This window comes from Naegleria fowleri (genome assembly GCF_008403515.1).
Source record: "Naegleria fowleri strain ATCC 30894 chromosome Unknown tig51, whole genome shotgun sequence".
Classification (NCBI taxonomy): Eukaryota; Heterolobosea; class Eutetramitea; order Acrasida; family Naegleriidae; genus Naegleria; species Naegleria fowleri.
This window is the reverse complement of record NW_025407983.1, coordinates 153,798-178,857: the sequence shown is the minus strand read 5'-3', so window position 1 is coordinate 178,857 and position 25,060 is coordinate 153,798. Positions and strand designations below refer to the sequence as shown.

General features: G+C 38.0%; 10 protein-coding genes across 10 annotated transcripts; 4 read left to right on the top strand and 6 right to left on the bottom strand.

Moving 5' to 3' along the window:
• Positions 1–33: 33 nt before the first annotated feature.
• Positions 34–1,913, top strand: FDP41_006150 (uncharacterized protein; the record flags this gene model as incomplete). The annotated part of the gene is made up of 2 exons (XM_044709754.1): positions 34–526; positions 580–1,913. The coding sequence occupies 2 exons, from the start codon at positions 34–36 to the stop codon at positions 1,911–1,913; spliced, it is 1,827 nt and encodes a 608-aa protein (XP_044559389.1).
• Positions 1,914–2,022: 109 nt separating this feature from the next.
• On the top strand, positions 2,023–3,299 carry FDP41_006149 (uncharacterized protein; the record flags this gene model as incomplete). Its single annotated transcript, XM_044709752.1, has 4 exons — positions 2,023–2,621; positions 2,682–2,695; positions 2,778–2,898; positions 2,987–3,299. The coding sequence occupies 4 exons, from the start codon at positions 2,023–2,025 to the stop codon at positions 3,297–3,299; spliced, it is 1,047 nt and encodes a 348-aa protein (XP_044559388.1).
• Positions 3,300–3,354: 55 nt separating this feature from the next.
• Positions 3,355–6,444, bottom strand: FDP41_006148 (uncharacterized protein; the record flags this gene model as incomplete). The annotated part of the gene is made up of 1 exon (XM_044709751.1): positions 3,355–6,444. One exon carries the CDS (start codon positions 6,442–6,444, stop codon positions 3,355–3,357), a length of 3,090 nt encoding a protein of 1,029 aa, XP_044559387.1.
• Positions 6,445–6,598: 154 nt separating this feature from the next.
• On the bottom strand, positions 6,599–8,363 carry FDP41_006147 (uncharacterized protein; the record flags this gene model as incomplete). The annotated part of the gene is made up of 2 exons (XM_044709750.1): positions 6,599–6,942; positions 7,004–8,363. The coding sequence occupies 2 exons, from the start codon at positions 8,361–8,363 to the stop codon at positions 6,599–6,601; spliced, it is 1,704 nt and encodes a 567-aa protein (XP_044559386.1).
• Positions 8,364–8,589: 226 nt separating this feature from the next.
• On the top strand, positions 8,590–11,166 carry FDP41_006146 (uncharacterized protein; the record flags this gene model as incomplete). Its single annotated transcript, XM_044709749.1, has 2 exons — positions 8,590–9,043; positions 9,230–11,166. The coding sequence occupies 2 exons, from the start codon at positions 8,590–8,592 to the stop codon at positions 11,164–11,166; spliced, it is 2,391 nt and encodes a 796-aa protein (XP_044559385.1).
• A 114-nt stretch (positions 11,167–11,280) lies between these two features.
• FDP41_006145 (uncharacterized protein) lies at positions 11,281–12,657 on the top strand (the record flags this gene model as incomplete). The annotated part of the gene is made up of 1 exon (XM_044709748.1): positions 11,281–12,657. The coding sequence occupies one exon, from the start codon at positions 11,281–11,283 to the stop codon at positions 12,655–12,657; it is 1,377 nt and encodes a 458-aa protein (XP_044559384.1).
• Positions 12,658–12,911: 254 nt separating this feature from the next.
• On the bottom strand, positions 12,912–15,043 carry FDP41_006144 (uncharacterized protein; the record flags this gene model as incomplete). The annotated part of the gene is made up of 6 exons (XM_044709747.1): positions 12,912–13,479; positions 13,590–13,718; positions 13,854–13,980; positions 14,086–14,341; positions 14,410–14,570; positions 14,716–15,043. 6 exons carry the CDS (start codon positions 15,041–15,043, stop codon positions 12,912–12,914), a joined length of 1,569 nt encoding a protein of 522 aa, XP_044559383.1.
• A 1,235-nt stretch (positions 15,044–16,278) lies between these two features.
• On the bottom strand, positions 16,279–19,033 carry FDP41_006143 (uncharacterized protein; the record flags this gene model as incomplete). Its single annotated transcript, XM_044709746.1, has 5 exons — positions 16,279–16,515; positions 16,646–16,669; positions 16,729–16,862; positions 16,933–18,309; positions 18,379–19,033. The coding sequence occupies 5 exons, from the start codon at positions 19,031–19,033 to the stop codon at positions 16,279–16,281; spliced, it is 2,427 nt and encodes an 808-aa protein (XP_044559382.1).
• Positions 19,034–19,088: 55 nt separating this feature from the next.
• FDP41_006142 (uncharacterized protein) lies at positions 19,089–21,681 on the bottom strand (the record flags this gene model as incomplete). Its single annotated transcript, XM_044709745.1, has 2 exons — positions 19,089–19,725; positions 19,844–21,681. 2 exons carry the CDS (start codon positions 21,679–21,681, stop codon positions 19,089–19,091), a joined length of 2,475 nt encoding a protein of 824 aa, XP_044559381.1.
• Positions 21,682–22,871: 1,190 nt separating this feature from the next.
• FDP41_006141 (uncharacterized protein) lies at positions 22,872–23,822 on the bottom strand (the record flags this gene model as incomplete). Its single annotated transcript, XM_044709744.1, has 2 exons — positions 22,872–23,172; positions 23,299–23,822. The coding sequence occupies 2 exons, from the start codon at positions 23,820–23,822 to the stop codon at positions 22,872–22,874; spliced, it is 825 nt and encodes a 274-aa protein (XP_044559380.1).
• Positions 23,823–25,060: the final 1,238 nt, after the last annotated feature.

Below are 25,060 nucleotides of genomic sequence, written 5' to 3'. Positions count from 1 at the left end.
TCCTCACAGTGCAGCGGAAAGACAAATTTCAAAATGATCGGAAAGAAGGAAGAAAAGGAGGAACACTTGGATCCATCATCATCAATGAAGAATCTAGTACCTCTCACGGTCGATCGAGTAAATGAAAAGAAAGAACCAGCAAGTATGGAAGATAAATTGGATTTATTGATATTTGAAAAAGTACAAAATCATGGAGATGATAATATCGGAAGATTTGCCTATTCCTTACTTAAGGAAAATGATTTCAAAGCTGCAGAAATGGCTCGTAAGATTAGAATGGTTTCTTTAGACCTTACTGCTCGTAGCGAAACCAATACGGAGAAATCTCGAGGAAAATGGCAATTGGATGTTTACAAACTACCATGGGTTGAGAAACGAACGCCCCAACGAAAATTATATGATCCCGACTATCAAATATCATTTCCTCTCGCTCCTGTAAATATTTCATCGAGCATTTCCGAAATTCTTTCTCCTCAAAATATCCTCAAAATTGAATCAAGTCACAATCATTGTTTAATACTAACCAGTAAGTTATGATATCATTCATGTGGTTCCATATTAAACATGATTTGTCTACAGAGGATGGAATTGTGTACAGTATGGGAGATTCAGAATTTGGTAAACTTGGCAATGGCTATGAGCCACAAGTTATCCCTCAATCAAATTACTATCCATTCATTAGAAAACCTTTCATGTTGATGGATAAAGCCGTGGACATTGCAGTTGGAAAAAATCATTCGGTCATTGTCACTGACGAAGGAAACGTTCATACATTTGGTTGTGGCAAGTACGGTCAACTTGGACATGGATCAGTAAGGAATGAAAATCGACCGCGAGTCATTGACGACTTTATTACAAGAGATATCAAAGTGATTGCTGCTTCTTGTGGTGACCACCATACTCTTTGTTTGACAAGTACAGGCCTAGTTTACGGTTTTGGGTGTGGCAGTTCCGGACAACTTGGAATATTAGGTTTTTTGGAAACAAGTCATAATTTGCAAAGTCATGAAAAAGCTCAACTCATGTATGTTTGTTCGCCAAGATTGGTGCAAATCATGAGACCAGTGCAACAAGAAACCGAGGAATATCGCAGATTGAGAACAAAGAAAACATTTGTTGAGATTGACAAGATATGTTGTGGCGCTGATTATTCTGCATTCTTAACGAAACAAGGACAATTATGGCTTTGTGGAAATGGATTGACGGGAGTCATTTGTAACGGAACTTTTGTCGCCAACAATTATGAACCAACTGAAAGTCAATTTCTTGCTCCTTCTCCAAAAAAAGAGACATCCATAGTCACAGAAATTCATCTTGGACCTGGTTCAGATCCAAATACCTTGGATGTGAATGTTGACATTTCTCTTGACGTAAAGATGGTTCAACCTCCCATTCCAAAATTTTTGCCTTATTGCCATGAAAAACCACAATCAACAGCACGTAAAACTCCTGTAAGACGAGCTTCGAGCTCACCACATTGGCAAAAATACTTTCCCTCAAACCAACAAAAAGCTGAAGGACAAACGATCAAAATAATTGACCTTTCTTGCGGCAAGAGTCACATCTTTTGTTTAGCAAGAGATCAAAGAGTTTTTGCAGCAGGACTTAACTTTAATGGTCAACTGGGTGTAGGTTCCAGGACCTCACAGTGCAGACTGATTGAAGTCACTCCCCATTTGCCTCACCAATTAAAAGTAGAAGGCATACAACAAATTGCGTGTGGTCCTGATTTTACCATAATTATTAGTGCATTGGGCACTGCATTTTGTGTTGGAAGATTCCCTGGGAACAGCGAAGACTCGCTCAAGTTTGTTCCAGTCACAAGTTTGAGCGATTCGAATTGGTTTGTCGAGAAGGTATTTTCGAAAAGCTATTCGCAAGTGTTTGCCTTGTGCAAGAGGAGAAGCGAGTAGAAGACTGTCGTCGAATTGACGAGTTTAATTAGAGAAAGAAAAGGTGTTGTAGTGCTGTAAATTGGGTCACACAAATTTGGAAGCATCATCGAACCTTCACAAATCAAGAATGAAAAAAAGCAACTCGCCTCTCCACTTTAGCTTTCAGCTCATCACAGGAGTAATTCCATCGGGATGGAAAGGAAACAAATCAATAATTCTTCTTGGGACTGGAGGAGGAGGCAAAACGACACTACATCGGCAAATATATCACTTGAAAAATCAAGAATTAAATACAAAGGAAAGACATAAATATGCAGAGACAATACAATTCTCTGTATTCAACAATTTAAAAACAATAACAGAACATCCATCAGTTTCAACCAAATTGAGCTCGGAATTGTCCGAAATCGCCTCGGAATTAGCATCCTTGGTCGATCAATACGTAGATAGTAGATTTGAGCATTCGTATCGAGTAAAGCTCATCAACCAGGGTCATACCTTTCAAAAACTCGTAGAGAACATCCATGTGAGAGAGATGATTGAGTCTTTAGAGTTATATCCACAACTTCATTTAAATGGAGACTACAAGTATTTCTTTAAGAATTATACGAGAATTGTTTCAAGGGAATATCAGCCAACCTTTGAAGATGTTAAAAGAATGCAACTCAAAACAGTTGGTGTCATTAGAGGAGAAGAAGTGGAATTTGAAAATTACAAAATTACCATGTAAGTATGAATGGTGTGACACTCTTTGTTGACATGTTTTTTTTGTGATTGCGCACACAGAACTGACACAGGAGGTATGTGTTGACCTTAATTTTAAAATGATTAATATTGATTGTTAAATTCCATTAATTGTCAACAATGAATCACTTACAAAAGGCCAACGAAACGAAAGAAAAAAGTGGGCAAAAGCTCTCTCGCAACGAACCGATGCAATTTTGTTTATTGTTTCATTGAGAGAACCATTTCAAATGTGCTATGAAGACAATGAGTTGAATAGGTATGTTGAAATATGGTATTGTTTGGTTATTTATGGTATTATTTATATATTTATGATACTTGAAAACATATTTAATGCCTGTTGTCAGATCTAAGGAAACTATACAGTGTTTTCAAGAGTTGTTGAGGTCTGAGTATGTCAATAATTGTCCAATTTTTGTGTTGTTTACAAAGGCAGATCAATTGGAAGAAGTGTTGAAGAAACAAAAGGTTTCATTTAATTCAATTTTTCCAGAATATAAAGGAGACAATCATTCTTTAGAACAAATTAAGGAATTCATGCAAGAAAAATATCAATCTCTTGATTCAAACAAAAAGGTCAAGGGCTATTTTTTCATAAACACATTAAACAACAAGGATGTGACTGACACCTTACGAAAAGTACTGGAATTCAAACAGTAAACAACTAAGAAATACATCATCATTTCCACATTCTACGACTGATAAAAGAAACGATTTATTTCTTTAATTTTCGGTGTCGTCTTGGAACTTGGGTGACTGAAGCCTCGGGTGAAGTATTTGTAGAGTCTGTTGGAGGTTTCGTTGTTGGTTCCTGAAGATCTTCTGCACTGGAAGGCTCTCCTTGCTTTGCTCTTCTTCGTCTGGTTGGTTTTTTCTTCAACACCACATTAACAACTTCCACATCTGAGGTATTTGTCTGGCCAGGCCCTTCGTCTTGTGCTTTCTCAAAGTGATTCCTCTCTTGTGAAGCAAGTGCTTCTTCCATTTGGTTCGTTGTTTGTAAAGATTCACTAGACTCAGATGTCTCGTACGTACTGGGCAACTCGAATTCAAGAACTCTATTGACAGAGCTAGCAAGAGCCATGTCAGATTCTGAGGTATCTGATTCTTTGGTCTTCTTGGTGTCCTTCTCAGCAGAGCATGATGGTGTTCTCATGGATGGTGACGAGTTCGATGAGTCATCATCTCTACCTCTCTTTGCTGTTTGTGGTCTTGGTGGAGTTGCCAGTGCTGCTTCTTGTTCAGTGGAATTTGTTGCCACATTTTCGTCACATTCTGTCATTCCATTTGACTCCAAGTGATCATCGAGAGTTAACTCAATGTGTTCGTGTTCTATTATCTCTTCTTTTCTTCTTTCAAAGGTTGCATTCATTGGAGGAGCATAAAAATTCATATTAAGAAAAGATTCATCGTCGTCTCCTAAAAAGAAAGAAGAGCTTCTTGATGTGGAGGATGATGTTGACGCATCAGACTCGGACTCTTCTGTGGCTGGAGTTGAGCGCTTTCGTTGAGAAGATCCTCTCGAAGAAACACTGCGAGGTGTGGGAACAGCATCCTGTGAATCCTCGTCCTCGATCACAGAAAGTGTTTGTTCTGTTGATGTTTCAAGAGAATTATCCTTTTGCTCCATCTTTTCAAAATGTAAGACATTGTCTTCATTTTGAGCAGTATTGTGTTCATAGGTTGCATGTTCTGGTTGGCAATTGGGTAGATCTGTTTCAATCATGTCATCCTCGCCATGTCTGCCTACAGATTGAGAGGGTTCCATTGCATTGCTATTCTCATTGTTCTCAATGGAATTGTTCTCGTTCTTCGTGGAAGCAGCATGTGGCTTTGGGATGACAAATTCTTCCAAAAGCGAATCAACATCTGCGTCAAGAACAGTAAACGTAGCAGGTGGTTTTCCAGCTTCAAGAACCGGTTGTACAGTGCACTGTTGGTCTCCTTGAATATGAATAATTTGACAAATATTACTGAGGCTAGTAATATTATTTTGGGTGAGAGTCAGATCGTCGGTATGAGAGGTTGTATCATTGTCACATCCAAACGAAATGGTAGAATCGTCTGTAGTTTGGGAGGATAAGGCGATTAGATCATCGTCAATGACAAGTCTATTGGCCGCAGATACTCTCTTTGGCTCATGACTTGGCTTGTAATATTGAATGTCTGTCTCACCGAATGACACTGACTTTCTAGCACTACTTGTATTGTATGAAGTGTTACCACGTTGGTTGTTGGAAAGATGATTCAATGAAGAGTTGCTGGAGCTGTTATTATTCTCCACTGGACAGCAATCAAAAAGCAGAGAAGAATTGGCAGCTACTGTGAGTGTACCAACATTGATAGCATCCACATGGAAAGAGTAAGGAGTCGTGGATTTTCTCTGTGTTGAGATGGATTTTCTCTGAATGGAATCTTTCCTCTTGGGCGTGTCAACATACTTTGCAAAACTCTTCGAAGGAGGGCTCATCATGGTTTCATTATCGTCAACAGCAAGTGAAGGTGGAAGAAGGGATGATGTTTGTTGTTTTATGCCTGGTGACACGACAGACTTGGATGGAGTGCTTGGAGCCACAACATCCTCTTTGGTCATTATTGGAATATTTTCCTTGTTATCATTGAAGATTGGTAAAGTGGCAACAACTTCATTCAACAGCAAGAGACGTTCTCTTTCGTATTGCTCATAATTTTCATAGTACAACAACTTGTCAACAATTCGAATTTCATCGTCATGCTTGAGTAAAATTCCATCCATGTCTTCATCATCCCACAATCCTTCCAAAACTTCTCCATTCAACTTGATCAGATTAGCACCCTCATAGACACACAAAAACATGCACGGATTTCCGTGTTCATCATAATCGGGATCCAACTTGAGGAGACATCGATGATTCACTCGAATGTTACACTCCTTATAGCATCCGATGGTCAAATACTCTTCCTTATCGAGGAATATTCCCTTCGTAAGCTTGGAAAGAGAGGTCTGTAGAATGAGAGTACCGAATTTACCTTGTTTCTTATAAAAGGGTTGTTGTTGTTGGACTTGCCGAACAGAGAATGTGTTGTTTGATAAGCTTTGGGTCGCTGCATGATTCAGGGAATAAGGTGGTGAGAAGAATCGACTTGCAGAGGGACTACACACTCCCAATGTATGAAGATTGGTACAGGCATCTCTATACACTTCTGGAATGAGCTGAATGGGAGGTGGAGGTGGAGATTTGAGGATTCCTTTACTACAAGTTCGTGTGGTTGGTGAGTGGAGTCGTGCTCGGTGGTTGGAAGAGTTATGATCATCATCATGATTGATCATTGGAGCCTCAACAACACACGAGTCCTTATGAAGTACTAATGGAATGGATTCATACGATGTATGAGGATTTTTCTTTCGGTTGGAAGATGAAGAACATGTTTTAGTAGAGGCCGATGTGGAAGGAGCAGTGATGGATGGATCATACAGAAGAGTGCCTCGTTTGGAAGGAACGGAATGAGTGGAAGAAGAGCAGGGTGGAGAGGAGAAGGAAGGTACCAATTTGTTGTGAGTACTACCACCCCGTGGTGGAGTTACAAGTGGATTTTGATGATGATGCGAATGTTGTTGTGGTTGAGCTCGGGCTGAAAGTATTTCCTTTCTTCTGGCTGCGGAGGCTGCTGTGGGAGAGAGAAATCTCGGTTGTGGACTTTTCACTCCATGGTTATTGGTGGTGGTGCTGATAGAGGTTTCGGTTTTGGATGATGATGATGTTGGATGTTTGTTGAGTGTTGTTGGTGAAGAAAGAATCGTGGCCTTGCTTGGTGTTTTCATCATTTTCTTAATTTTTTTAAAAAATTTTGGTGTAACGGTTTTTGGCGCGATCATGGCAATCTCCAAAGCTTTCGAAAGAGAGCAACCTAGGTGATTTTTTTATATTTACAAATACAAGGATAATGTGTTGATCAAATAGAAAAGAATCCATCCTCATTTACACAAACAGTGAGTACTTGTTGGCAGTTGAAAGAAGGGCCGGGTTGTGGTTCGAGCTTCCTTTGCGAGACATTACAGCACTTGCTGATTTGGGTCTTGTGCAAGGTGACAAAGTTGAAGTATTGTGGAAAAAGTCTTTTCGGAAAGGATTGAATAAACTTGCATGTACAGGTGTTGGAGTGGTCGGTGTGACGTGAATGGCCGAGGTAGTTGATCCTGTCGTGATGGAGTGCCTCCAAAATTCTTTCCTTTTATCTAAAAATTCTAATGTGTCCTCAACAATGTTGGTAATGTCTGAAAGTGGTTTTTTAGAAGGATCTCCAGACATGGATTTTCTTAAAGCTTTTAAACATATCACACATGTTAAATATTTGTTTCAGAATGATGTTCTAGAAATACTTACTCTTATCCGTGAGTAAAGAATTGAGATACTCTTCGTCTTTGGTAAATTCTCCTAACAAATATTTTTCTTTTCTGGTTGTTGTTGCGCTTTTTGGTCGTGACGAGGAGGGAGGCCTTGAGAAGGAATAGGTAGATCGCGAAGTAAGGCTTCCGCTTGTGTTTAAATTGTTTGTTTGTTTGGGCTCTTTGTTGCTTGTTTGTGTGGAGTTGGAGGAAGAGGGCTGCCGTTTTGAGGAGACATTAGTTTGGGAATTGGTGGGAGTCGTTAAGGGTGGAGAGGATACGTTTCGTGTGGGACCAGCTGACTTTGGTCTACAGAAGGATCCAGTTCTACAGGTATTTGGCTGAGAAGAAATGTGTCTTGCAGAGGACGGCCGAGAGACTATAGAGCTTGACAGAGGAGAAACAATCGAGTCACTTCCTTGAAAGACCTGTCTTGGTGATACAACTCGTCTTGTGGAAGGAATGATGATAGACTGAGTGTTCGATTTGTTGGCGGTTCGATTTGTTGTGTCTGTGACGGGCTTTGTTGTAGATTTTGCAGACGAAGGTCGACTTGAGAGAAATGTTCTCGCAGTGCTTACTCTGCAAGAAAGTGGTTGCTTCATGTTTCTGATGTTTCTATCAATTTCGTCTTGTTCAATGGATTCATTGATGGCAATTTTTGCTTTTCGAATTCCTTTCTTAAAATCCTCTATATCTTTCCTCAAATCATATCCTTTGTAATAGTAAACAAGTGCATATTCAAATTTTCCTGATGCGTATAAACACTCAGCTTTGGCTAAATACGCTCGATGGTATGTTGGATCAATTTCTAATGCTTGTTCTGCATCTTCAATACCTTTGTCAAAAGCTCCCAAATTCATATGACATTTTGAACGACAAATTAAAGAATACTTATTGGAAGGGTCGTACTCCAGAGCTTTCGTGAACGAGACAATTCCTCTCTCCCAGTTTCGATTTTTCATACACTTTTCTCCCTCAGAAATAAAACTTGTCAACAAGGTAATTGTCATTGATTTTTCTCCATTCAAGCCTTTTTCATCTATTTCATGATCATCTCTGGAGAGAGATTCTTGATTACTCGGTCGTTTGTTTTGTGGTGTCGAAGATCGTGAATATAATTCATTTTGATTTTTCGTTTTTTGTGATGAAAATGTTGGAGATGAATGACCTCTATTGAACTTTCTTGAATGACTTAATTGTTTTTGTTGATTGCTGTCATAAGGAGATATTTTCCCATCCCTGCTTTTCCGAGAATTCGTCGAAGATGATGTCGGCTTCTGTGCCATAGTGGTTGATGATTTTTTTCCCATCATTGAAGTGGCCGACACCGATTTTATTCTGGACGAATTTTGCATTTTTTTTAAAACATAACTGTACGTTGGGATTTTGGCGCCATGTCGTTGGTCATTAATTTCCTCCATCCATGTTTTGAATGCCTAGCATCCTATCACTACTATAGTATCTTAATTGATCTTGCGAAACATGTTTCGTCTTCACTCCATGAATCTTAACGAAAAAAACCCTTTGGATAACCCTCTGCAATAGAAGAAAAGAATATTTAAAAAATTGATTCAAAAAAAAATGAGCAACAGACCGCAACCCTCTTCCTCTACGGGCGGCAACAAGGCTCCATCATCATCGGGTGGTAGTCAAAAGCAACAACCACAGAATCCTCAAACAAGAGGAGGAGGAGGAAATCAGCAGCAAGCTGGCAAGAATGATCCGTCTTCTTCCGGACAACAACAGCAAAAGAAGAATACCAATCCTTCTACTCCTTCTGCAAACAAGGGTGCTACTACCACCACTACTACGAGTGGCAACAAGAGTAGCAACGAAACAACGAACGTGAAAGGTGGCATCACCACTTCTTGGTCCTCTCCAAACCAGATATCAGAACAAAAGAAGACCAACCAAGCACCTACAACCACGACAACCAATTCACCCAATACACAACAATCCATCGATGAAGATGCCGAAGGTTACAGGCAAATGGAGAGTGGTGTAGTGATGGATGAACCTTCCATTCAATTAGTCGGTATGTATATATACAATTGAATTGTTACTTGTCTTATCATGTGATTTGCGATTCTTAAACGACGATACATCATACATGCATCCCATGACAACCCAACAACATGAATACATCATCAATGCATTGCCTAACAATGAATCATCATCCACAATAATTATTAATACTGTCAACAAAATTCGTGCACATTAGTAAATTCCAAGTCGGGAGGTATTCGTAATTATTCTATTCATTATCAGGAACAATCCACTACTTCATCTACTGATAAGATTGAACTAATTCCCTCCGAAGAGGTTCCACAGTTGAGCACTCAACCTTCAGATCTCTTGATGTACTCTGAAGACGGAACCTATTTGGCTTACCTTGATAAGATTGATCCATTCTCACCTAACAAAGTTTCCAGACTCTTTGTCATGGATTCATTCTCTGGTGTCAAGAGATACATTCTTGTTCAACAAAAAGAAATTGCCATCACAAAAGTTCATTTTTCACCTCGAAATAGTTATTTAATAACTTTGGGAAAGTGGAATGGAGATGCCACAGGGCAAGATGACAATATTTTGAATTACAATTTGAGAGTTTGGAATTTAAAACCATCCACTAGCAGCACACAAGGTGGACTTTCCTTGAATTTGTCTACAACCCCCATTGAATTGAATGAGAGTGAACACTTGCTAATGAAATTTTCACACAAGCCAACCGAAAGTGGATTATGGCCAGTGATTCAATGGAACGAAGATGAAACTCTAATGGCCTATTTCAATCCTTCTCAAGAGACTGTCAGTTTTTACAATGTTGAAGAAGCATTGAATGAACAAACAGGACAAAAACAAATATCGTTCCAACCTCGAAGCGATATTGTCATTCAAAGGAAAGTGCATGCTTTTGCACTTTCTCCAAAGAGTACATTTGCAATTTACACACACAACACTAACAAGTCAACTGAGCAAAATAGTGTACGGCTGTACAAATTGTCCAATGTCAAACGTCCAGCAGCAACCAAACACTTTTCACATGATGTTGACTCTGTAGAAATGCGTTGGAATAAGATTGGTACCGCTCTACTCGTTTATACAGCAACAAACACTGATCAAAGTGATAAGAGTTATTATGGTGAAAACAAGCTGTACTATGTGAGATCAAATGGTAATCTTTCTAAGGATATTCAGCTAGAGGAGGAAGGCCCAGTTCATGATTTACAATGGTCTCCAAGAGGAAATGAATTCGTTGCCATCTATGGTTATTCTGGTCCAAACATTAGAGCTACATTGTTCGATGCCCAATCTCAACCAATTTTTGAATTCTTGCAACAACCTGAAAACACCACCAACTGGAAAGTGAACAAAATTTTCTATGCTCCACATGGAAGATTCCTTGTGTTAGCTGGATTTGGAGGTTTCACTGGTACACTGCTCTTCTTTGACAGAGAGAGAAAACGTTTGATGGGAATCAATCAGGCTGCAGAGCCCACTTTTGCTCATTGGTCCCCAGACTCTCGACTCTTCATTGTTGGCACCCATTACCCCAAATTACGTGTTGCCAATAAGTTCCAAATTTACAAGTACAATGGTCAATTAATGTACCAGCTCACGTTACCTCAAGATGATTTCCTTTATCATGCCATATTCCGTCCTTTATTAGCAAGCAGATATAAGAATCGTCCTCCCTCACCTCGTGTCCTTAATCAAGGTGTGGTCAATGGAACCTCTACTGCGTCAGCCAACAAGTCCTCTCAACAATTCCACTCTCAATCTTCCAACGCTAGTACTGCTAAAGTTTCTGCCTATGTTCCTCCACACCTGAGAGGAAAAACTGCTGATGTTCCTCATGGACCTCCTCCAGGAAGTAATTTCAACCCATCATCATCAAAACCCTCTGCCTCAGGAGGAGCCCCAGTGAAAACCGTTGTGGCTAACATATTTGCAGGAAAATCAGAGGCCAATCAACCACAAGGTAAAAACACTCCACCTCCACCAAATTACGAAATGGCCGAAAAGAAGAAGAAGAAGAGAATTAGAAAGCGAAAGAAGAAGAAGGGTGCCAACGAAGGAGAAGCAGGTTCATCCAATGCACAAGGAGGTGATGATCATGAGGAAGAAGATGGAGACGAAGAGGAAGCAGACGAATAAGGACACCTTTTCTTGAAAATGTGTGTCTAGTACACAAATTATTATTTAAATAACAAATCCAACCCGCCTAATTTTTTTAAAACCGTTGAAAATTTTTTAAAAAGAAAAAAATACATGATGGCAACCGAAGAAGACGAACGTTCCATCGATTTCGGTGGTGAAAATCAAGAAGATGACTTTCTACCATCCGTGCCCCTCGCCGACGAACCGCATCATCAACAACAACGACAACGTGGTATATACAATGAATCGTCGACTGCAATTGTTACTTCTTCAGAGGTTATTCATCCAGCCAACCGACTAATATCCGATGATGATTACGTACAACAGTCGGTTCCCATGCTTGATGATGAAGAGGATGATTCATCCATGATGATCCAATCCTCTCATCGTGTTGTGAATTCCGGACCAAGGACAATCCTCCATAGTCCTGAACAACAACAACAGTCGCAACAACGGATGGAAGGAGTGGAAGAAACCTCTTCTCCGAATGAAGTTGCAATGCATCAAGATGCTTCTGAACAATTCATGGCGACGATGGAAGAAAAAGCGTTTAAATCAGCAACAACAACAACAAGCCATACGACCTCAACCTCCCTTCCTCAACCAATCTCCACCACAACAACAAACGCCACCACCACCCTCACAACAACCAACACAACAACTAGCGAACATTCTCCCTCCTCCACCACAGCAGCCACTTCCACTGCAGGCCAATCTCTTGCAACAGCCACCACCAATGCACATTCCATTCAAAACACTTCATTTGAACAAAATTTTGCTGAAACAGCAATAGGAACATCCTCTAAATATTTGGAAGATGTCGATGAATTGGAACGATTTCATTTTCTAAATGCATTTACCATGAAAATGTTTGAAAATGTCATGAGGCTGGGAATTAGTCAAAACAGTAACACAACCCCATTCGAATCAGCTCTTTCGGCTTTCCCAAAGTCCTTCCTTAAACAATATGAACCAATTCTTTTAGATTGCTTCAGTAAGATGCAACACACCGAACCCAATCGTTTTATTGAGGACTTGAATGATCTTATGGCCAATTATGGGCTTAAACAAAAATTGAATGCTCTCGACCGAACTGTAAAAATTAATGACCATTGGGTGTATTTTAAGAGGAATCCTAGTGAAAATGAGTCGAAGTATGTGATTGTGACACCCGATATGAAGCAAGAAGAGAATACATTACGAAAAAAGAATTGTCTTGCCCGCTTAAAAAGCCTTCTTGAGACCAAACGACAACTGCTTCAACAAATGAATCATTACAAACAATTAATCCATCAAATGAATGATCAGATACAGCGAGAAAACTCCCAATACATCCGAACCATTCAGGAGGATTACATTCCACACCTAGAACAATATATTTCGCCCTTACACAACATTGAGAAGAGCTTGGATAATTATTACAGATCTGACACGAAAAGCCAACCATCTCAACAATCGAGCAGTACTGAAAATTCTGAGAAAAGGTAGAATTCACTGTGGTTGAGTATGTCGAAGAGAAATTGCCACAACAACCACAGGTTCGAAGAAGAGCAAATTGGTATGCTGATGTGATCTGCAAAAATATGCACACAAGAAGATCAAGACTGAATTCCAACTAGCTGAAAATCCCAAAAAGCTCACCAAATTTCAAAACCTCTAAGCAAACACACTAAGTAAATTATTTCACCGAAATGAAAATTTTCTTAAAGGAGCAGAAAACTCTACTGGCATGTAAACTCAAGTTATATTGATTCTTTTTGCGTTTTTTGCAGCATTTCATGAATCTCTGAGGCAATCGATGAAACTTCATTGTCATCATGTGAAAGTAATTCCGAAATTAGTTGCATTCCTTCTTCTGCAATCAAGCTCTTGACTAGATCCATGTTGTCATCGACCATTCCATAATAACCTGCGAGCCCCTTTAAACCCTCAAGAGCGACCAAGACATGTTTGACATTACTAGAAGGCAACGCCTCGCAAAATTTTGAAATAATGCCACACTGAATTAGATAATCAAGTTGATCCAAACTGGCACCACCACAACAATTAGAAAGCGCCCACAATCCTTCTTGTTGGACATCAAAGTCATCCGTGCTTATTCGTTCTATGATTTTTGGAATTAAGTGGGCATCAATGACCGCTTGAATTTGATGTATGGACCCAGCACAAATGTTGGATATTGTCCACAACGTTTCTTTTCGAATTGCTTTTTTGGAGTGGCCAAGGAGAGTGTGGAAAATTGATAAAATACCCAAAGAAAGTATGTATTGCGTTTGTTCATCATTACCAGTGACAATGTTACCAATGGTTCTTTTGTAAAACAGCATGTATTGTTTTCGTAGTTGTCATATAATTTCCAAAATACGAAATATTCAGAATTGCGTACATTTGTAATTAACATGGTAGTAATAATGACTTACCGTAATGACGGTACAACGAAAGCTGAACTTTCATGAGACAAGAATGCTACGACTTGTGGTATGCAACCAGACTCCACAAAAGCCTGAATTCTATCGTTTGGGCCGTCACTCGCGTAAGCCAGAGCCCATCTTGTACAAATGTAGATTCAATTCCAGATCACAAATAACGTGACAAAAGTTCAATTAGTGAATAAAATGAACAAATAGTATGTGAACAATTTCAAACAAATATTACAAGACAATGAATTCATTGTCCATACTTACAATGAATCTTGAACAATCTCAATGTCATCCAAAAAAACCAATCGACTCAGAAAGGGGAGAGCTTCCATCACATATTCCATGTCCACGGTTGGTTTTCCTCTCAATAAATTCGAAATGGCCCATGTGGCTGTCCCAAGGTGTGTAAATGGTGTTTTTTAAACATGAGAACAATAAATCATGATAGAACACGTGCTCACACACAATTTCCTCAATTAAACTATTAAAAACTCACCACATCTTCCAACAGCTCTACTTTGTGTTGTTGTCAGCAAATGAGCAATATTTGTCATGGCGCCATGAAACAAGACAAAATCTCTCGAGGTGGTTGAATCACCTGCAATATTTCCCAATGCCCAACAAGTCTGTTCTAATACATTGTCGTCTGTGCAGGTTTTCAATAATCGAATCATTGGAGGTACGCTGCCAATTTCGACGACATGTTTTGTGTGTTCAGAAGTACCAGATGCCACATTTGTGATTGCCCAAATCTGAGTATATTTTCATGCAATTCAACAGTATACTGTTAGAATGGGTCAATATGATAAACACTACGTACCGCTTCAAATTGTAATGAATTCACTTGTTGTAAAGTCACCTTTTGAAGTTTTTTATCTTTTTGCTTTGAAGTGTCATGATGATGATATTCTTCAAAATCGATATCAAAATAATTTTCAAGTTCAGACATTGTCAAATATTTCACAAAATGTAAGGTCGCTCCTGATCATTGTTGATATTGAAATAATTTTGTTTTTGTACGTATCATCATCACCATTATTCGTCATAAAATTGTGGTTGTCAACAACATTTGACAGTTGTTATTTGAACATTCTTTTTCAATGTCATTCATAATGAATCAACAAACCTGATGCTACCACTTCAGTAATGGGAGGATTTCTCTCCGACAAGATCTTTCGAAACAATCGGGTCGTTCTCAAAATGGTTCCAAAACTATTCTTCGCTCCCAAATCCAAACCATTCGCTAATCGAGGCATATTCAACACACATTCTGAAAGAGGAGGACTCTTTCTTCTCAAATCATACGAAAGTTGAGCGTATCGATCAACGTTCAACTTGACGTTAAAAGACAATTCCGAAACAAGGCTTACTTCTTCCTGAACAATCCGAGTCGGGTTGTTGTTGTTGTTATAATTGTTATTCATATTGTTATAATTGTTATTATGGTTCATCATCGTGATGGTCTTTTTTGATTCCATCATCATCATGGATGGTTTTCTGTTCATCTTGCAATGAAATTGTCTTTTTCGGGCTAAATGTGCCTCTCGGATTTGGATTTGTTGGAGGCTCTTGGTTGTAATCATCAAGGCGGTGGTGTGGATCGGATCATCATGAAAAGAAACACTCTCGGTGCTTGTTGTTGTCGATGAATAATCATTTGCGCTCATTTTTCTTCTTGCAAATGAAGGAATTTGTAAATTGTATTGAGAATTGTCAAGAAAAATACGAAACAGTGGCAAGTAAAATCATCATCCTTTCTCTTCTCGAATTCATCATGATGATCATGATCATGGACTTGCATGATGAAATTGTTGGATCATCTTCATCATCTTCATCATCAACAACAACAACAACATTGGTACCATCATCATGCTCATCAGGAATGCGACATGGAAGCAAACCATTCAAGAATTCATCTTCAAGATTCTCATCAAGTGCATGGTCATCATTCTGTCTCCATTCAATAGTACCACTTATTTGTAACCACATGAACCACATTCTCATGGTGAATGATACCAATAGAATTCTCATTACTTGGAATCTGAGGTGATGATGATGAATGTCCAAGTGAGAGGAATGCACACCAATCAGATGTCTTCTTCCCCCAGTCAGGCCATCATTAGGAATGTTGAAAAAGGTTGGAAACTGTTAGATTCCACTGAGAAGACATGAGTGTTGATCGTGCAATTGACATTGTTGACATTTTGGGATTTCGCTTTTATGTCTAAAACAATGATATCCAATGACGTTTTTTAGGATTAGGAGCAATTGTGAACCCAACCCTTATCGAATCTTCAGTCATTGCTGTATGACCATCTAAATTGTATTACATTGCTGTTCTGGATTTGATATCGTCTTCAATTATCCAAAGTTTACTCTTTGATGAAGAAGGTGAAAGATGGTCGTAGGAAAGCAATAATCGATTTGAGGGTTTTATTTACATTGTAAAGGAATCAGAGAGTCGATTCTTGGTGGATTTGTCGAAACTGTTACTGAGCATGAAGAGCTATTCCATGGTTGGATGAGGTCCTCCAGTTTTGTTTGTCCTATTCGTCATTGAAACACGTCGCCGTGGGAAAAGAATTGATATTTTTTACAATTAGACGTTTTGGTTAATCTGTCAAAAGTGTCAAGATGTTTTTAATTTCGGTTTAACATTCAGAAATTCTCTCCAGAATTGATTCATGTTTTATTGTTCAGATGGAGCATTTTGAGTGATGACAGTCTCAACAGGTTGAACAAGGGTTTGGACATGATATTTCTCTTTCAACAAATAAGTGTTGATGAGACCTTTTCCTTTCACTTCGATTTTTCTCTCTTCGAACTCCAATTCTAGATCATACACTCTTTCATAGGTAGATCGAGAAATTTGAATTCTTCCAGGTAGAGAATTCGACTCCATGCGCGAGGCAGTATTAATGGTATCCTTATTTGTGAAAATGTTAATTCAGATTCGAATGCAAGCAATTGAAATTACAAAAAACAATAAATTATTTTGTTAAATATTATTAATATTATGATTATTAATATAATGATTTCATTTCAAAAAAACTTACTCCCCACAAATCATAGGCAAATTTCTTTTTTGAATGCATAATTGTTAGAATAATGAAATATAAGAACATTGACAAACACATACCTTTCGACCAATAACACCAGCAACCACTCCTCCAGTGTTAATACCTACACGAATGTTCACTTGTCTCTCCATATTCTCCAAATTGTATGAACGAATCACAAGAAATGTATCAATGGCAAATCGCAATACTCTCTCTGATTCAAATTGAAAGTGTTTGAAGTGATTCACACACACAAACATGTGTGATCAACATGTTATACATACCTGGATGGTCCGATTGTGAATTGTTATGAAGTCCTCCCACACAAAAATAGGCATCTCCAATGGTCTTGATCTTTTCAAGCTGATACTTGTCAGTAAGATCATCAAATCCATTCACAATAGTATTAAGCATTAATACAATCTCAGATGGATTCAGTCCAGAGCTCATTTTTGTGAAATTTACCATGTCACTGAAAAAGCATGTAATGTCACTGAATTTTTCTGCAATAAAGGTTTCACCACTTTTCAATTTAGCTGCCACTGCCTCTGGGAGAATATTTTTCAAAAGTTTGTCACTGTTCTGTTTCTCCTCAGCGAGTAAACTATTTTGTTTCTTTTCCATAGAAATATCTTTTACAAAACATGTAATCACAATAGAGCCCTCTCCATTTCGTGTGACAGAAAGATTCACAAGTCCAGGGAATTTTGTTTGGTTCTTTCGTACACAGTCGAGTTCAATAATTTCTCCATGCTTTTCGTCAGTGTCCACCTTTGATATGCAATGTTCTGTGACCTTTTTCAAGTAGTTCTCCGAGGACTGATCGAACAGTGAAAAGAATTTCAATCCAAGAACATCTGTAATGTTCTTGCCAAACATTTTCTGAGCTGCTTCATTAAACAAAATTATTTCTCCTTTTTCATTGGCCATCACGGCACCCTCTACCATTGAATTCAAAAGATTCTTGATAGAATCTTCAGTATTTTTCTTTCTCGTTGTCCCTTCTTGGGAGAGGGATTGATAGAGTACAAAATTCTTCAAGCTTTCATTGCTTTCTATATATTCGATGGGCAGATAGTTTAAATAGGTTCGTAAGGTGGTAATGTGATGATCATAAGTTCTAAAAGCTTCAAAAATAAGGTAACTGAATACGATAATCGATAAAGCTCCAACAATGAAAAAGCATACGGTAAATGCTCTCGAATTCACTTGAGTATAATCCACAAGAGTTTGTAAAAATTCAGTCATTCTGTTGAATACATCATCCGCCAAATTAAACAATTCTAAATATTTGAAGAAGGTTGTAGGGTCACGAGCAAAATAAGGATTCCATAAATCGTCTCCCCATTTCACTGACTGGACAGTAAATGAAGACAAGAGCCCTTGCAAAGTCATACATGAGCTTTTGTTTTGACAATTATACACTCCATTCACAATATCATCCACTCTTGGATACTTTCCAATGATAGACTCTGTTCCATCACCTCCATATACCAGCGAGTTATATAGGTTTTGAATATCTGTTGTGTATTGCTTAACATCAGCTCTAAAAGTTGCAAGCTGACTTGCTGATCCAACCGCTGGATTATTGATGAATTTTCCAGATGGTATTCCATTGAATGCATAAAATTCACTCGTTCTTACAGAGGTTCTTGCAACCGCTTTTCCAAACAAATGGATAGCATTTAGGTGTCAACTACCAACACTTTTCACAAAATTAATTTACATACCTCTCATGATGGATGTGGTTGTATCAATGTTAATCATGGTGTTTGAGCTTGTTAAATTATTGATGGACATTTCATAATACATCATTCCAAAGCTTAAGCTTACAAGTAAAACCACAATTACTGCAAAAATGATTAACAAATTCTTTGGTCGGACGCCCTTTTTCATATGCTTGACATCTTGTGAAGTCTTTAAAGATAAATCTTGATAAATGACTCCGATGAGATCTTTGGGAATTTTGTGATATAGCTTGATGATTTTGGTAGTTGTATACATGTCGATCCGAGCCAATAGAAGCAATCCACCATAAATGAATATGAAAAATCCATTAGAAATAAATAAATAAAGACGTAAAACATCATCCACTTCTTGATTGCTCAATCTCTTGCTCGTTTGAAATCTCGAGCAAAAAACTCCATATGCATCCGACGCTGTCCTTCTATTGAGATACAGATACATGAATGAAAAAGAGGTTGTAGTCTTGTTAAAGTCAGCACTCGTCCACTCCAAAAACAGATTCGTATGATAAATGAATTCTTGTGTAATTTCGCTCAGGGAGGCATTCTTTTTGAAACTAGTCGTATATTCCATCAGTTGTTTGTCAGAGGCCATTGGTACGTTAATATTATTGTCTGTATTGGTATAGTCATGATACATATTATCACTATACTTGTTAGAGACTGAATTGGCAACCAGATTCAGTAAGAATGTTTTAAATTGTTGGAATCGATGTTGAGAGTAGGCCCAAAAACTTTTCATAGGCAAAACCTTCCCTTGTGGTGTTCTTTGGTATTGGCCATTTCTGATTTTCAAATAGCTCTGTCATTATATGTCTCATTCTGACTTCACGAATCAGAGAGGATGGAGTCGCTCCTGGTAAACAAGAGTCCAATGCAAGTGGAATTTCAGTAACTTTGGCACCAAAAATCAAGCAAAGCACAAGAGCGACAATCAACAAGGCGAGAGAAAAAGCCGCAACGACCAAAAAACTATAATTCCTTAATGATGATTGATAGGGAGTGTTGATGGTATTTCTAAAGAAGACTTGTTTCTTATCCACTTGTTCATTCTCAACTCCATCAAAATTTTCCTTTTCGACATTTTCGTTATCCATGAAGGAGGTTTTTTCCAGATTGTTTTGAAACTCCACGCCTGTATTGGCACTGCTAGGAATGTTGTTATGATTTGCATGAGAAACTGTGCTGACTGAAATGGGCATTACTTTGTTGTTAGAAAAACTTCTAACTTTTTTAAAATACCTATTCTTTGATTCTTCCTCTTCCAATTGACTCGCCTCTTCATAGAGAGCTGCTGCTTGTTCCTTATCAAATTTAAAATTTTCAAGGTATCTATAGAGTCACACATAAAAGTCATTTCAAAAATTTGGTGATTCAATTAGATTCGAAGATTGGCATCATCATTATACAATAATGATTTACCTCGAAAAATAAAATTACTTCTACTCACCCTGCATAAAGTCTTAGAATTGTCTTGTTTTGTCTAAAATTTGTCACCAAATGATAAAACATCTTGTCACAATATCTTGCCAATTCACTTCCTCGACTGTTGATTTGTTCAATTTTTGGAATGTTTGGAAAGTCACTCATGAATTCCTTAAAAAACATTCGATGAACTGTCACTAGCTCCTCTTGTTTTTGTTCCAAGTCAAGAATCATGTTTTTCACTTCAACACTATTGAGTCCATGCGTCTTGTAACTTGCACTCTGTGTTTCAATTTCTCTGAGCATTTCTTGGATGATTGTTCGTTTCCAAATATTTCCACAATTCTTTTGGGCTCGTTTCAGTAAAGAGGAGGCCAATGCATAACTGTTCAAATCTGTATTCCATTCGTGCGAAATGACATGACTTGCCATCAATAGTAGTAATGGAGATGCAAATAATCGTTGATGACAAGCACTTTTCACAAAGGAGCAAGTAATCCTGTAATCACTCTCATGCCTCACAGAAAATTGAAGGAAAAGACTCAATGCGCGAATGGAGTCGTTTTCATCTCCTACTATTTGAGACATTATGTCTGAATCATGAGAACGAGAGAGATCATCGAAATTCACACCTGTTGTCTCCAAGATTCTCCTCACTGGTCGACACACAAAAATCAATGTATAAATTTCACATGCAGCAATACCAAGTATAAAGAAAAGAATCAAGAGTCCCAAAGTGAGACCCATCATGGCAAGTCCCAAATCGTTATTAAATATCAATGATGAAGAATCCAAGTTAAAAACACATCCACTAATGATCATTCCAATCGAAGAGCCAAGTCTTCCCGCAAGAGCTCCAATAAAGATTGAATTTTCCAATCGTTTAAAGAAAGGAAGTGAGTAAAAAAAGAGAACAAGCTGTGCGAGGGCTCCAATCGAATGAATAACTCCTCTCACATACAGATGTGTGGGAGGAATGAGAAATTTGATCATCATTTCAAAAGCAATGGAAACACAATTCAACGCAATCGGAATGTTATCCATGACAATAAAGGGAATCTTACTACTCGTATTACTCAATGGCATTAATATGAATGCAACAAAACAGCCCATCATCATGAAAATCATGGAAAAGAAGGAAAGGATGAAAAACACCATGGAATCTTCCTCCAAATAAAACAAAGAAGGTATTCGAGAAAGTGTGGGTCGCAGAACTCCATCCTTTTCTGAATAGACTAAATGATTGGGATTAGAATCCACAAAAGTACTCATTACGAAAATCGAGATGGGTGTTATTAAGGCAATGAGCAGACCAAAGTAAGTATTGAATTGGCGCAAACGATCCAGAGTTTTTCCTTTCAACACTTTGAATTCCATCATGAGAGTGATGAAAAACACAGAGACCAAACCTACAGAGCAACAACTCAATGCAACGACAGCCTCACTCGATATGGAATCCAAGGAGAAGGTGATGGGATAATTCAATACTCGAAACACCCAACCTCCGTACACTCCATACGGAGAGGTGTTCATACTCGTATGATCTTGTACTTCGTAACGATAGGGAGGATGAGAGGAAAGAGTTGGCATCAAGACATTCAAATACAAGTAATAGATGAATACAAGACCAAATAGGAAACGATCGAATCCGCTTCTTCGTGCTCCTGTAGTTTTCAGCGTCAAATACACATGAAAAAGCTTTTCATTCGCAGACTTCCACAAGGAATTGTGAGAGGATGAAGTGGAGATGGTTTCCGTACGGAGAGAATGTGTGGAAGAATGATGATGTCCGGCCGCCTCAGAGGTCGTAGTTGAAGGTCGATGCTCGACAATTAAGGTCGGACGAGAGGCGTTGGACTCCATGGAGTTGATATTCTTGAGTCGTTGTGCCTGTTTCTTTGAGGAGCTTTTTTGGAGACAAGAGAGCTTTTTTTTTTCAAATGTAAATCGGGAGACGGATCACAACTGACCAAATATCGAGTGTGCGATTTACAGTGATTCTCTTCTTTTTTGAGCGATAGTATCACTTCCATAAACGTACAGAGTTATTTGGATGTTTGGAATAAATTTTGGCGGGAAGGAAAATTGCGACATCCTTTTCCTGTCACTCAAAGTATATTGTTCCTACAACCAAAATTGCAGTTCATTGTTTATCCCAAGCAAGTTGTTCCCAAACATCTATTAGAAAAAATGTCAACAGTGTCAATAGTGTCAAATTTCTTTCTGTCGAAAGTGCCGTATTCCAATAACCAAAACTGGAGGACCTCTCAAACCAGCAAAAAAAGTAAAATTTTCTGAATACTGAGTGAATGTGTGCAGAAACGACCACTCGTCGATTCCTTTACAATGAAAAAAATTCTCACATCAATTATTTCTCTCTTCATACAATCTTACACTGAAACATCACCTTCGTTTATTGGTTGAAAGTGTCAAACGGCAGTCTTTTTCGGCTGAATGACTGTTCGTTGAGGCTGCTGGGTTTATGGCCTCCAAAACTGTCAAAAGTGTCAACTTTGTCAAAAATGTCAATGCAAGCATGTGTTCTCCGTGGAATCAGGAACACAAATACTAAAAAAATTTTTCATTTTTATTAAATATTATTGAAAGTGTTGAATAATAGCAATTGAGATAAACTGGATTCAAATCAATACCATAGTTGATCGTTAACGTTGAACTAAATCTCCACATTTCATGTTTTGGTAGTATTGTATGAAAAAAAATATGAAAACTATCAAAATACTAGATAAAAGTAATGTATTGACATGTTTTTGAATTTTTTAAAAAAGTTTTTCAAAAGTAAAGTGGACTTTAAATACTGACATTTTATTGTTCAATCAAAAGAAATTTTTTCACAACATTACGAATTGTATAAAAATTTTCAGTAAAATTCATGAATGTATGTCGATCAATAGCAAAAGAGATGAACTGGATTCAAACCAATACAATTGTCAAGAACTCTTGAACATTTAAGGCACTCTTATCCTCACAAAAAACTATTAACAACAAATGATCATGAATGGATTTATTATGGGTGAAAGCATATCTTGTTCTTCTTATTTGGCATGTGTGACAATACATGTCAAACTCAGTTGTCTCCACCCACTCGGCATCTCTCTTGCACTGACAACACTTGTACTTGGGAGGGTTATTCCTTGCCAATACTCTAGCTTGATTGTGTTCCTTGTTTCATTTGACAAGGACATGAGTTCGAGCTCCAAATAAGTAGAGCTTCCGAAGTCATAGGTGTAGCAGAATTGCTTTCCAACATCTGAAGGTTTGAATACTCTGTACATTGGAACATCCATATGCTTGTTATCAACCTCGTTATCCATAAAATCCTCATCACTCTCGTAACTATTGTAGGTCAATGCATCAATTTCAAAGTTAGACAAGTGACTGCAACACTCGACCCAATATTTACGAATAATATCATCCAATTCTCTCAAATCTAAAGTGAACGGAACCTCCACAAATAATCACATCTTGTTCCAGTTATCAGCATATTTTTGATAAATCTTAAATCTCATCACAACATCTTGACAAATGTCGTTGTCCTTAAAATCATTCAATTTTGGGCATGATAAAATGTGTTCCTTCATGGCTTGCAGTCCACCATTCACCTTCTCGTTACACTCTCGACAGTATCCAAATACTGTTTTTTGAAATTTTTCTCGTTTCTTCTTTGAGGGTTTTGCAGAACACGAAATTAATGTTCCCAACTCGGGATCGAAATGAATAGGAGGGCGATGATACTTTAATTTATCATCAAAGAATAATCCGATCAAATCAGTTTTGGGCATTTGAGCAAACCGCTCTCTCTGATCCTCATCATCTTTTTTATCTTTTTGATATTCTTGTTCCCGAAGACCACAAAAAGTTGTGTAGTTAAGTCCACCACCAACATCATCATCATCACTTGAAGAAGAATCCTCTTCGGGCACAACCTTTCTCTTCTTTGGGTTTGGATTGTTCTCGTGAGTCAGGTGCTCGATGCACTTCTTCATTTCTTTTTGTTGGCGGATTGAATAATTTCCTTATTTATGTTCGAAGGGTTCTGAACGCCTTCACTTTTGAAGAAGCCATCCTTGACTTTCTGCTCCCATTGAGTGAAAGACGATGATGAACATCTCGAGAGTTGACATAGAAGAAGCCATGGTGAGAAGGTCATGAAAGGTCTCATTCACATGACAATGCCATCTCACCTCTTGTGACGACAAAACAATGGCATTAAAAATTGAAGTTCTTACGAAAATCATGATTGAAGGAATGTCAAATACAACCAAACAATGAACATCTAAAGAAACTCCTAAATTCAATTATTCGTGAATATATGGCTACTGATTGAAACCTTGTTTAGCAACTAAGGTAGAGTCAGAATTGGTTCTTAATTGGTGATGACGAATTTGACTTTGAGCATGTCACACTCGGAAACAGATTAAATGATTCATAGCAGAAGGAGTATAACTCCAAATCTGATGACCTTCCTCATTCTTAACTCGGTGAATAAATTCAAGATGGCATTGTCAACAAACAATATTTTTGATAAATTCTTAATTTGAACATCATTGTATACCACTAAATGTCATGCCTGAAGTCTTATTTTGGTGGAGTTGCCGGCTGCATGAAAAAGAGATACACATTTTGTAATTGAAGAGCCTGTTCAACAAGATGAGAAACATAATTGTCCAATGATTTCAATCTCAAAAAGTGTAAAGAAATCTAATTATCCTCATATTATCCTGCAAAGGGGAACATGATTCTTTTGTTTGATTAATTCTTCGAACAAGTACGGAATTTTACTTTAAATGGGAGAGACATTCTTCGATTGAATTCTAATCATAATATATTGCTTCATTTCGTACAAACCTGCTCTTATCAACACAATTATCGTAATTGAACTACAATGTCGTATTGTATGAATTAGAGTCCCATCTTCGTAACTTCGCACATGACATTTAAAAAGAAAAAGCTGTGACTCTCCAACAAGAGATAAACACTCCACGGATTGGTCTTACAAATTCTCGTTTTGAAAGCGCCGTAATCACCACGCCATTTTTGTTTCAAAGCCATGTTGAAAGCTGTCAAATGCCATCGGACACGACAAGTGATGGTTGCATACATACTTCAAAAGGACAACTACTGCGCTTCCTCCCCACACTATGACATCTCTTCTATGAAAACTAAAACCTCCACAAATTGCATCTCAACAACAAAAACAAAACACCTCTTCTTCCCACTTGAA